The sequence below is a fragment of the Anabrus simplex genome, chromosome 1, assembly GCF_040414725.1.
Source record: "Anabrus simplex isolate iqAnaSimp1 chromosome 1, ASM4041472v1, whole genome shotgun sequence".
Classification (NCBI taxonomy): Eukaryota; Metazoa; Arthropoda; class Insecta; order Orthoptera; family Tettigoniidae; genus Anabrus; species Anabrus simplex.
The window spans coordinates 575,662,147-575,676,393 of record NC_090265.1 but is presented as its reverse complement, the minus strand read 5'-3'; the positions used below and the strand labels follow the sequence as shown (position 1 = coordinate 575,676,393).

At 38.1% G+C, this 14,247-nt stretch overlaps 1 protein-coding gene across 1 annotated transcript in view; it reads right to left on the bottom strand.

The window, feature by feature from the left end:
• LOC136880382 (collagen alpha-1(XVIII) chain) overlaps positions 1-14,247 on the bottom strand; it is a 177,824-nt gene that overhangs the window by 86,972 nt on the left and 76,605 nt on the right. The window contains exons 12-13 of the mRNA XM_067153301.2: positions 6,973-7,242; positions 2,441-2,509 (exon numbers count right to left, since the gene is read on the bottom strand). Of these exons, the coding sequence (XP_067009402.2) occupies positions 2,441-2,509; positions 6,973-7,242 (339 nt within the window). The remainder of the gene's footprint in view (positions 1-2,440; positions 2,510-6,972; positions 7,243-14,247) is intronic.

Below are 14,247 nucleotides of genomic sequence, written 5' to 3'. Positions count from 1 at the left end.
CACTCACTGGCAGGTGGAAACAATTGACTTGTGTAAGAAACATATCAGTTATATGCTGTATGCCGGCCATGCTAGTCTTGGATGGGAGGAGGAGAGGGAAGTTCTTGGGCCCTCTGGTGAAAAAAAGTAGGGGAACAGCTTAAAGGCTCATGTTTACAAATAACCCTGTATTCTAGAGCCTTCAGACATGGATTTTGAATCCTGACAGGGCCTTTCATGTTTATTTGTTCACTTGAGAACAACTGAGGCATTAAAAAAAAAAAAACAACCAACCTGAAATCTGGAAATTCAATTAAGTGTGTTCAGATATAAGACAGAACTGCAGAGTAGTATACTTAGATATGTAAAGTTTGATTGTGATCAGAGGAATGGTATAAAATGAGAGAGACAAAGAGAGATATGCTTTTGCTACCCATTTAATGTCACACTAACATAAAAAGGTCATATGGTGATAACAGGATACGACAAGGCTAGGAATGGGAAGGAAGTAACTATGGCCTTAATTAATGTGGCTTCAGATGTGATGTGCCTATTATTTTAAGGGAAATGCTGCTATCTTGGCTCTGTTGGGATTAGGTTTAAGTTCCTATTTCCTTAAGTATTCAATGAAAATCTGATTATTTATTACTGTTACTGGCTGCAAAATAATTAGTGGAGAAGCATTATAACTAAGATACTGGAATGTAACATTTTTGATAAATAAGGAAAGTGAAAAAGTCTAATTTATCTATAATGTTGGCGGCATCTTTATGCCTTATGCAGCTACCTGGGTGTAGTTAGTATAACGAATACAGAGGAGGTTATTTGCAATGATCTTGTTTCACTTAATTGATCATAGATCTGAGTTGAATAATTTATCCTTTCTTAATGTTAATCAGGTACCTGTACCAAACCTCATACAGCAACAGCCCCGAAGGGCCATGGCCTATCAACCAACCACTGCTCAACCCGAAGGCCTGCAGATAATGAGGTGTCGTGTAGTCAGTACGACTCTCGGCCATTACTTTTCGCTTACTAGACCGGCTTTAATAAGATACCACCTTCAATTATAATTACCGAATGATAGTCATTACACTAATACATGAATAATAGCAAGCAAAGATTTTTATTAATCCGTAATATCAAAAATGAATGAATGAATGAATGAATGAATGAATGAATGAATGAATGAATGAATGAATGAATGAATGAATGAATGAATAAATTAATGATAACAATCAATATTGGGAAATAATGAATGCATAGTTTCATTTAAAGACTATGCTTTTTCTGACAGCTAACAGCAATCAGTACACACATCCCAGCATAACCAATCCCAGGTAACTGTGCATCTTCCTTTCTCCGTGCTGCTGTAAGTGAATTGATCCGGGGTTGACATTGCCAGTATGTGAGTACTGTTAAAGCATGCGAGTCCTTGGCTAACAGCGGCTGCTTCTCAGTTGGAATTTGACAGTTATTTATTTTGTGTATTTTAGAAATTAGAAGTTATTTTCTGTAGATTAAGATTTCTACTTCAGATATCAGGAAAATCAGGAAAAAGAGGATTAGATGATGTATAATTACGTAAGACAAAAGCCGTATTCATTACAAAGAGAATATGCAACTTATCAATATCTCTGATCGCTGAACGATGATGTCCTTAGTGAAGGGATGGTCGGTAGAGAGATTGTGTTGAATGACATCAGTAGACAAACAAGCATGAGTGGAGCTTTTAAAAGATAGGAAAGATCATAATTTGAAGATAAATTTGGAATTCAAGAGGACAAATCGGGGTAAATATTCATTTATAGGAAGAGGAATTAGGACTGGAATAATTTATCAAGGGAATTGTTTGGTAAATTTCTCAGTTCTTTGATATCAATCAAGAAAAAACTAGATAAACAATTTTCTTTTTGCTAGTGCTTTAACGTTGTGCTAACTCAGATAAACAACTGATAGGGAATCTGTCACCTGGGTGATAACCCTAAATGATTGATTGATTGATTGATTGATTGATTGATTGATTGATTGATTGATTGATTGATAGGTAGATTGATTGATTTAGCCTAGTCACATTTTTAAATTTGCCATTTTTGTGCTGTTATATACCTAGGTTTGAAAGCAACTCAGTATTTTTCTGGAGATAGACTGACGGAAACATTGTTATAAGAATCAGCAGGAATCTAGTTAGTGCCCGAATGCTGCAGCAACTTACAAGATTTGAGTTTATGACTTATTGCTGAGCCTCCTTGATGGAATATTAATAAGTACTCACATGGTTTTTATTTTCTACATCATGAGATGTAGAGCAAAGTTGGTTTTGACAATAGCACTGCTGTTTGGAGCATGTGGCAACACAGTGTTTCCTCATCTCAGCTCAGTACCATGTGTCGCTAGCTGTCGGAACAAACACAGTGTTTTAATGGAACTATAGATATATAATTCCAGTTTCTGTACTTACATCACCTGGATCACCCTTATCACCTTTCAATCCAGGTGGGCCTGGAGTTCCTGGACGACCAGTCTGTCCCTGAAATATGAAAGAAAAACATGTACAAATCCACTCTATATATGTCGAAACTTAAGTCTGAATTCTGGTTAGATCCCGAACAGAATCACCATCAGCTGTCATAAATAAGCTAGATGTCATTGTAGACGAGTACTAGGGAAGTGAGGAGTGAGGTAATTTATCATTGCTTTCCTCACTGAGCCACGAGATGCTATTACATATCGGTCTGTTAAGCCCCCTGAAATGCACCCACCAACCAACCCTATGAACAGCACCTTCACCACCAAACATCACAGGAACTGGCTGCATAAAGAATGGCCTTTTTAACATCAGCCATACCTTGGTAATTTTCATATTGTCAAAGCCAGAAGACACAGTACTGTAAACATTCAGTCTCACCAGAAATGGATCTCGGCTTATAAAAACACTATTCAAGAGTAATGTAATCCATTAGAAAGATATCTTTTACCTTTATTAGCTCATTCATCCCAGTTTTCTTTGCAAAATTAAGTTTTCCAGCATTTGTACAAACTTCTACAAATGTATTTTAAAAACCTCTCCTTGTCTTTACAATTACGGTACTTTGCATCGTAAGTAATTTCTGGGCCGATGACCTTCGATGTTAGGCCCCTTAAAACAACAAGCAAGTAATTTCTCTTTATTCATTCATATTACATTACTTTATCATCTATTATATCATATGGATGGCTTCACGTAATATATATTATTTTACTTCATAGGTTATTTGTTATCTCTTTATCATAGATATCCACCAGTGCATAGCTGTAAATATTATTGCTACACTGATTTTTCTAGTTTCAGTGAATGAGTAATATTTCTTTATACACCCAGCTGTCATTCATAGAGAACAAATTCATCCTGAATCAGTGGCATGTGGTGTTATTGATGGACAGGGAACAGGTCATTTGTTATAAGTGCCATGAAGGGTTTTCACAATAATAATAATTTATTATTATTATTATTATTATTATTATTATTATTATTATTATTATTATTATTATTATTATTATTATTATTATTACAAAATGAAATACCATCATTCCAGGTGTTATTTTTATTCTTCTGCAGGTTTCTCTTCTGTAAAATATTATGTGCATAATATCTTGTAAAGCTAAGAATAATATGCTAACTACTGGAAAACAACATGGTAACATTTTAAAATAAAATTCAATGTTTGTATAAAAATTAGATCATTGTGTGTTAGATAATTAACTTGTGTGATTATGGTAGCTCTTCTTGATTCATTGCTGCGCATAATATATCCACTGAAGTATACTGTTGCGAATTGCTGTTCATGTTCACCAACCACTTCAATTCTTTCCTCCAAAGTATGCGTTTTATGTTTCAAAATCACTAGTATTGTATGTTGCTTTTAACAAAAACATTCTAGATGTTCTAACAACAATATTTTTAAGAAAGCACTATACTGATACACATTTATTCACCTTACTTCAAGTCTGGCATCAACACAAGCACAACTGAGAGACTCAGAAACAATGCATATTGCAGGAGGCTTGAAAGAATATCTGCTAGTTTACAATGCGGTGGGGTCAGTAACTTTTCTCTCTTCCCCAAACACTAAAGTGGTAGAATTTAGGAATGTTAGGGTGTTTTGAATGGTTAACCCTCCAGTACTCGCACGGGGTAATAAATTACCCCAATGTTTGGAAAACTGTCGCTGACTTTTTTCTGTCACGTACTGTATACTGGGCTGTTGTGTACCTTTCAAGGACACTGTGTGGCGCCTTCTGAGCTTTCTGTCATAAACCTTTGTGCGCCAGTACGTTTCCGGCAGTGACACAAAGTTGACTGGGGTAACATATTGCCCCATGCGAGCACTGGTGGAAGTAAATTGGCAGACTAATGTTTTGTTAATTTTCATTCTTGCGTGTGTTTTTATTGTGAGAACGACTAGTTACGTTGGTGTAGATGGTAAATATGAGTCGTGATATAGCCAGGAACATTAGCAAGGACCAGGAATGAATTCGTCAACTTCTTTCTGAATTAACTGACGAAGAATTAGTGGATTCAGAAGATGACGGTGAAGAGGACAACATAGAAACATCAGAGCATGATTCGCTCTCAGAACAGATGTTAGTGACTTACCTGAAGAGGACTGTCTCAATACATCATGGAGAGAAAATGACGACGCTTAAAACAGGCCCTGCCAAAACTAAAATCATTCGTAATCGTGCTCACAACAAAGTTTCATCGTACTTACCCAGCTCTAGGTTGAAAACACGTGGCGTTATGGATCCAATGACATTGTTTAATTTTTTTATTGATGAAAGTTCAATTGCAATGGAACTGGTGAAACCTAGGACAGCTGTTAGAGTGGCACAAACAAGCTTGCCTCGCAGTATCAGAGTGAAAGCCTTTAAAATGAGTTCAAATGGTAAGGGAGAAATTTCCCAGACATCTCTGACTCCACCCTTGAAGAGAAAAATACCAAGATTATTCGGACGATGTGCTTTATGTCCTCGAAGTCCGGACAGGAAAAGCGGAAACTCTTGTGTGCTGTGTGAAAAGTACGTGTGCCAAGACCACTTCAGTATCGTGTGTGAAGAATGTCTCAACAAGTTAACCGAAAGTGACTAAAAGAGACTAAAACTCGGTGTTCAAATAGTAATGAAGTGTGATTGATTTTCATATTTCTAATTTGTAAACTACATGAACTCGAGTGTTATTATGAACGAAATTGTCTGCTTTGAAGTTATGCACGATATATATTTTCTGTATGGTGTATATATTAATGGCAATAATAGAAGTTATGTTAATTGTGTTTTATTCATTTATAGGGCCCTTAGTCAGGTGAGCCATGAAAAGAGCATAATTTTATATTTAAGTTACAGTAAATATACATGAAAGAATGGGGTAATATTTTACCACGCGCGAGCACTGGCATGACAAAACTCTGCACGAGTACTGGAGGTTAACAGATGGTTTGGTTTAGTAGCTCTTACAAGAGAAACTTCTCCAATGGTGCATGTAAAGTTTCACCAAAACTAACGGCTAACTTGCTGTCAGGATGCATCAAATTTTACTGAAAATGAATCTGTAAATTAAATTGCAGTCATGTTCATATAATCATTAATTTTATGCTAATATTAATTTAATTGTATGTTATATTAATGAAAATGGTAGCTAAAAATATTACATTTCCCCACTAGGCAGTGTTCTATTCAAATGTAGGAAATAGCTTGGTTCTAAAAATTATTTTATATTTTAGATATAAAGCTGCAACTACATAATAGTTCAAATTATTACTGTTAGCTAAAAAATAATACTTTATCAAATATACCCAATAACTGTTTACTTGTACTCCAGCTCCATTCTCCTTTCTTGTTTTAAAAACTTTTCTGTCATCTTGCTGTAAAAATAACTTCTGGAGAAGCATCAGCAATTTCATTGGAAATGAAGGCTAAATTTGACATGAATTCCTCTTTTCGAGTGTTCCTTGTGTAGTGAAAAATAGAATGGTATTTACAGGTATTTTAAGGCAGAAAAAAGGTTCCAGGAAAGACATTCCAAGGACCATTAATAAACAAAGGGAGTATCTATGTGAGGACTATAGAAGGCAGAGGTATTCACTCAGAAATATGTAAAGATAGTTGGATATAAGCATTATGTCCAGCCTGAGAAGGTGACTAATACTGGTAAAGTACTGAAATTTAATAAAGATATTTACAAAAAGATGGATAGTTAAAAACTAGAAGAGCAGTGGAATTGGAAAAAGGTAATGGGCTGTGATGGAGTACCAGATCTGAAGAATATTTGATTACTGTTTGCATAAAGGAGCTACGATACATGAAATGAATGGAGAGGTACTACAGTAGCCCCAGTGTACAGAGGAAAGAGACATATATAAAGCAGATAATTACAGACCAGTCAGCTTGTCACATATTGTCTGGAAGTTCTGGGAAAGCCCTGTTTCTGATTATATTAGACATGTCTGAGAATTTACTAATTGGTTCTGTGTGTTATACAGTATCATTATAACTACATTCACATGGTAATAGCTAATTTCAAAAACATTGATTAAAAGTTAAAAAAATCAAATAACATTGTACTTTGAAGAATTCCAATAATAATAATAATAATAATAATAATAATAATAATAATAATAATAATAATAATAATAATAAGGAGAAGAAGAAGAAGAAGAAGAAGAAGAAGAAGAAGAAGAAGAAGAAGAAGGAGAAGAAGAAGGAGGAGGAGAATTGGAGCTCCTTAATCATATCTTGAGGGTGGTGGTAGGCATCCCACAGGGCTTTAATATGAGCAGTAAGTAAATGACAATGTACATTTAATGTCTACATATTTCCTGATAGTTACTTACCTTAAGAGACTTTTGTTGGCAAGTAGGAAAAAAAGAAAAAATGATGTAACATTGTTAGATAACAGTGTATTAAACAAAACAAAGTCCAACATTTCTGATATTAAAAGTCCACAAATTTACTTACTGTCCAACCAGGCATGCCCATCTCTCCCATAGTGCCTGGTTTACCAGGAGGTCCAGTTGGGCCTGGTGGCCCTGGTGGCCCTGGTTTTCCACGACGACCCCTTTTTCCATGATCTCCTTTTTCACCCTTAATTGTAATATAATCTCCATTTGTGGCAATTTGAGCTGGGCCTGGGGGACCTCGTTCTCCTCGTTCACCTTTCAAGCCTGGAGGTCCTATAAGGCCTGGGCTTCCATCCTTCCCCGGCTCACCCTTCTCTCCTGTGGATCCCTGTAACACAGTGAGTAGACAATGAATTAGGAATTTTTGAGAATTCTTGTATTTTATTACTTTTATTTCAGTTTGTACGTAATTTTTACCTTATTCAGAGAGTTAACATTTATTACACTTATTTGTACCGTACATCACCCTCCAGTGGTCACGTGGATTACTATTGTAATCCAGGCTTATTTGTTTTGTATCTGCAAACATAACACACTTGCTTTTGGTACATGCTGTTCAGTACCTTTCATAGAAGATCTCCCCACTACAATCACCGTGAAATATTACATCACTGACCATTAGCATGCCAATAACATATCAAAGAGTTGACTCAGATTACAAATGTAGTCTACGTGACTATTACAGAACTACTGTGAAATGGCAGTCGTGTGAGTCACTGTGCTGAGATGAATTGTTTTGTGGCATACGCATTCTGAGACGGTCAAATTAGTATTCTCTAGTGATTACAAGTGAAGGACAGATATATTGGTGGTTATTAGAAGACCAGGATGATGAAAACAGGGATTGTAGTGAGGTTTTGTTAGGAACACGGCTGGCATAAATGTACTGAACTTATATTCCAAAAACAATCATTTTGAGAAGATAACTAGATCATTCCTACAGGATCTCTCCTTAGCACTTATGAAACCAGAAATGGAGAGGAGAATAATGTGCAAGCAGTGCCAAGGGTGATAAGAGTACATGAAAAGCTGCTATTCGGCGTTCAGGAAGAGACTGCAATGCCAGTGGAACCTCCTACATGACATCTAGAACGATGTTTTCTTTGCAGTCGACAGAGGAACAAGAGCACCCGGCAGCACTGCAGTAAGAGCATGAATTGGGTGTGTCCAGAGCACATGAAGAAGGTTTTTGTGAAATGTTCAAGTGCTGAACAAGACTGTGGCTCAGGTTCAGATTAGAACACTTCAACTGCAATGGTTTGATTGTATAGGTAAAACATTGTACAGGATTGGGAAAGTGGATAATCTCTGATCAAATATTTCATGTTTTTATTCCGTACAGGAAATGTTACCAAATTCCTTTAAAAATTACAAATTAAATAAATTTTACACGCTGTGTCAAAATATTTGATATTTCATGTACTTATCTCCGATTACTATATATATCATACTCCAGCTTTCTTATAAATTTGAAAATCAACATTTGAAAACAAAAAAAAAAATTATATAAAATAACCTCTGCAAATTGGACTACATTTGTAATTCACGTGAGTACTGGCATTATATTTTCAAGCGCGACCACCGGAGGGTTAATATATTGTAGAACCATCTGTTCCCATGATAATAAGCTCAATACCTCATGGCATACTTATGATATTTCATAGTATCTTAACTGTAATAGACTCATCATGTTGTCTTACCTGCTGAGGATTTTCTTTCAGTGAAGTTTGTTCAATTGTGTTTTTACCAGAGACTTACGGTGCCCTCTGCTTTACATCCTTACTACAACCCCTAAACACCCTCATAACCATGGGCAGAGATCTGTACCCTTTATGTACACTGACTGACAGAGCAAATGCAACACCAAGAAGGAGTGGTTCGAAAGGGATGAAAGTTGGGGAAAAAACAGAGACGGCACGGACAAATAATTGATGTTTATTTCAAACCGATATGCAGGTTACACAATGCGCACAGCATCGACTCAGTAGGATGTAGGACCACCGCGAGCGGCGATGCACGCAGAAACACGTCGAGGTACAGAGTCAATAAGAGTGCGGATGGTGTCCTGAGGGATGGTTCTCCATTCTCTGTCAACCATTTGCCACAGTTGGTCGTCTGTACGAGGCTGGGGCAGAGTTTGCAAACGGCGTCCAATGAGATCCCACACGTGTTCGATTGGTGAGAGATCCGGAGAGTACGCTGGCCACGGAAGCATCTGTACCAGTGGCGGCTCGTTTGGGAGGCGCTAAGGCGCGCGCCCCCCACGGGGTTCCATTAAATTCGGGAATTTTAATCTTAAATGTTAACAAGGGAAATATTTTACTATAAGATTATTATCAAGGGCGCGAGTTGTACTGTTCTGCGGGGCGATGCGCTGCTGGCCCTACGCAGGAGGGCGCTCTCTCACAGCGGACCAAACACTCCCAGAGTCTCGCTTGACTGGCCTTGAGGGAGCCAATCAGAGGCACAGTAGAGATGTGCTGTTCTACGGAGATTCCGGCGCGTTTCTGCCGCGGCCCATCGTTGCATCCAACCTACCCGAAACATTGGTGATCTGATTTCTATTCAACAGGGGTCAGTTTATGCCATTTCTCTCCTAAAACTAGGAACTATTTTACTGAGGCACTTACCTGAGTTAAATGTGCCGGTATACATTTAAAATAGTCTTGTAATTTTTAGGATTATTAACTAACGAAACGAGTAACGACTGTAACTACTGGCTCCTCGCACTTGACTCATGTTGGCCATACTCACTGGAGAGCGCGATGTTTAACTTTGTGTTGATGAATGATCTCGTGAGGTGACTGTGACAAGGTGAAATTAGGGGAAAGGTTGTGATTTATATGTCGGCGTAGTGTTATGTATGCACTTCGTACAGTATGATTACCGTCGAACATATTAAAGAACTAACGTTTACTTCTCTTTCTATCGAGAAGAAAGTCGAACTGAAGGAGTGTTTTAGGCCGACACCAGACTTCTTGTTGAAAAAGAGACAAAGAAAAATGAAAATAGGGCTTTCCAAAGACAAATTAGTTCTCCTGACGTATATAACAAGAACTCGCGGATATGTGAAAGTGATATCTCAGAAACCTTTTACTGCTTTCCTTGCCTGCTATTCTCCTGTTCTAGGAAAGGAGATAAATGGATCACCACAGGGGTGATATCAATAGTACCATGGACTTTGAAATGCTTGGTGAAGTCAATGTTGTGTCTTGTGTAAGTGATCACTACAATGAAACTATTCGTAAACATAACTCGATGGTGGACAAGAACAGGCAAATATTATTATTATTATTATTATTATTATTATTATTATTATTATTATTATTATTATTATTATTATTATTATTATTATTATTATTATTCATAATAATTATATTCATAATAATTATATAATAATAATAATAATAATAATAATAATAATAATAATAATAATAATAATAATAATAATAATAATAATAATAATAATAATAATAATAATAATAATAATAATAATAATAATAATAATAATAATAATAATAATAATAATAATAATAATAATAATAATAATAATAATAATAATAATAATAATAATAATATATCTGTATGTATGTTCAGTCTTCAGCCCTATGGCTGGTTGGATCCTCAATAGCTCTGCCATCAGCTGTCATAGATGGCATAGGCATCACTGAAGAGGCATACTAGGGAAATGAGGAGTGAGGTAGTTTCCCGTTGCTTTCCTCACTGAGCCAGAAGTTGCTGTTACAAATCAGTCTGCCAAGCCCACTGAAATGCACGCACCAACCGACCCTATGAGCAACATTTTCACACCATTCATAGCAGGGACTGGCTGCAGAAGGAATGGAATTACTAGCATCGCTCATACCTCAGTCACTTTCATATTGTCAAAGCCAAGGATAAGACAGAGACAGATCAATGAAAGTAACAAAATTGCTCTAGCCCACACCAGAAGACATAGTGCACTGTAAACACTAGGTCCTGCCAGAAAAGGCATATAATAATAATAATAATAATAATAATAATAATAATAATAATAATAATAATAATAATAATAATAATAATAATAATAATGGGGTCACCAAAGATATCTACAATAAAAGATGGCTATCCAAAAATGCAAAAATAAGGCATTACAACACAGTAGTGAAGCCAGAATGCCTATATGCAAGCGAATGTCTGGCATTAAACTATAATTTAGAAAAACTAGAAATACTAGAAAGGCGAATCACGAGGAAAATATTAGGCCCACAAAACACAGCAGAAGGTTGGAAATTACGAAGTAATGCTGAAATATATAAAAAAATAGAAAATATATCAGATGTAATGAGGAAAAGGAGACTTATGTTTTTTGGACATTTATATCGAATGCAAGATAGTAGATTATCCAGTAAGATTTTCAGATATTTGTGGGGTAAGAAATCAACGACAAGCTGGGCCAATGAAGTAAGAAAGGGTTTAGAAAAAAACAATATAACAACAGAAGAAATAAATAATAGAGAAGGCTTTCGGGAAAAAGTATTGAAAATAGAAGGATTCCAAGGTAGGAAAGTAAAAAAGACTGGTTCAAAGTGGTCTGAAGACAGAAAGAAGAAACATAGTGAACAGATGAAAGCGTACTGGAAGAAAAGGAAAGAACAAAGAAGGAATTGAAATTGGCACGTGGTCCTCTGGTGGCCCATTCGAAAGAATAATAATAATAATAATAATAATAATAATAATAATAATAATAATAATAATAATAATAATAATAATAATAATAATCATAATCATCATCATAATCAAAACAATTGCATATGCATTGCACCGTATAGTGTTCGAAGTGTGTACCTTGATAACATGTTTTGAAGAACTTGAGATATTTTGTGGAATTATGAAACTAAGGTGCGCCCCCCCACTGCTGATATCCACGAGCCGCCACTGATCTGTACACCTCGTAGAGCCTGTTGGGAGATGCGAGCAGTGTGTGGGCGGGCATTATCCTGCTGAAACAGAGCATTGGGCAGCCCCTGAAGGTACGGGAGTGCCACCGGCCGCAGCACATGCTGCACGTAGCGGTGGGCATTTAACGTGCCTTGAATACGCACTAGAGGTGACGTGGAATCATACGCAATAGCGCCCCAAACCATGATGCCGCATTGTCTAGCGGTAGGGCGCTCCACAGTTACTGCCGGATTTGACCTTTCTCCACGCCACGCCGACGCCACACTCGTCTGCGGTGACTATCACTGACAGAACAGAAGCGTGACTCATCGGAGAACACGATGTTCCGCCATTCCCTCATCCAAGTCGCTCTAGCCCGGCACCATGCCAGGCGTGCGCGTCTATGCTGTGGAGTCAATGGTAGTCTTCTGAGCGGACGCCGGGAGTGCAGGCCTCCTTCAACCAATCGACGGGAAATTGTTCTGGTCGATATTGGAACAGCCAGGGTGTCTTGCACATGCTGAAGAATGGCGGTTGACGTGGCGTGCGGGGCTGCCACCGCTTGGCGGCGGATGCGACGATCCTCGCGTGCTGACGTCACTCGGGCTGCGCCTGGACCCCTCACACGTGCCACATGTCCCTGCGCCAACCATCTTCGCCACAGGCGCTGCACCGTGGACACATCCCTATGGGTATCGGCTGCGATTTGACGAAGCGACCAACCTGCCCTTCTCAGCCCGATCACCATACCCCTCGTAAAGTCGTCTGTCTGCTGGAAATGCCTCCGTTGACGGCGGCCTGGCATTCTTAGCTATACACGTGTCCTGTGGCACACGACAACACGTTCTACAATGACTGTCGGCTGAGAAATCACGGTACGAAGTGGGCCATTCGCCAACGCCGTGTCCCATTTATCGTTCGCTACGTGCGCAGCACAGCGGCGCATTTCACATCATGAGCATACCTCAGTGACGTCAGTCTACCCTGCAATTGGCATAAAGTTCTGACCACTCCTTCTTGGTGTTGCATTTGCTCTGTCAGTCAGTGTACAATCCAATTTATGTGATTATGTGATTTCCTTATATTAATACTTAGGTACTTACAGTGATCCCCATAAGGAACTTTCAACCCATCAATGCAGTAATTAAACTGGGAGGACTTTTCCTATTTGTGAAACCCACAACCTGACTATTAACCCCGTTTAACATCATACCATTGCCTGCTGTCCATCTCACAACATTATCGAGGTCATTTTGCAGTTGCTCACAATCTTGTAACTTATTTATTACTCTATACAGAATAATATATACCAGTATATGAAGACATTAAGGTCCAATAATACTGCCTTGAGGAATTTCCCTCTTAATTATTACAGGGTCAGGGAGCTTTCAGAATTAAACCCCATGGCACAACAGCCTCGAAGGGCCATGGCCTACCAAGCTACTGCTGCTCAGCCTGAAGGCCTGCAGATTATGAGGTGTCGTGTAGTCAGCACGACGAATCCTCTCGGCCGTTATTCTTGGCTTTCTAGACCGGGGTCGCTATCTCACCATCAGTAGCTCCTCAATAGTAATTATGTAGGCTGGGTAGACTTTGAACCAGCCCTCAGATCCAGGTAAAAATCCCTGACCTGGCCGGGAATCAAACCCGGGGCCTCCGGGTAAGAGGCGGGCATGCTACCCCTACACCACGGGAATGACCAGATAAAGCTTCACATGCTCTAATTCTCTGAGATCTATTTTCTAGAAATATAGCCACCCATTCAGTCACTCTTTTGTCTAGTCCAATTGCACTCATTGTTGCCAGTAGTCTCTCATGATCCACCCTATCAAATGCCTTAGACAGGTCAATTGCGATACAGTCCATTTGACCTCCTGAATTCAAGATATCTGCTATATCTTATCATACAAGGGATTTTAATCAGTCCTCTCAGTTTTAATTACCTGTATTTTCATGGGTTGATAGTACCTCATGGCAATTACTGTAAGTATCTAGGTGTTAATATAAGGAATGATCTTCATTGGGGTAATCACATTTATAAGGTTGTAAAGAAAGGATACAGACCTCTTCACATGGATATGAGGGTATTTAGGGGTTGAAGTAATGATGTAAAGGAGAGGGCATATAAGTAAAGGAATGCAGCACAACATGTTCTTGGTGATTTGCAACAAAAGAGTAGTGTTACAAAAATTTGGCAAGCTTTGGACTGGGAAGACTTGAGAGTAAAGAGACGAGCAGCTTGACTAAACAGTATGTTTCGAACTTTCAATGGAGAAATGGCATGGAATGACATTAGTAGATAAATAAGCTTGAGTGGAGCTTTTAAAAGTAGCAAAGATCATAATATGAAGATAAAGCTGGAATTCAAGAGGACATTGGGGCAAATATTCATTCATAGGATGAGGAATAGGTT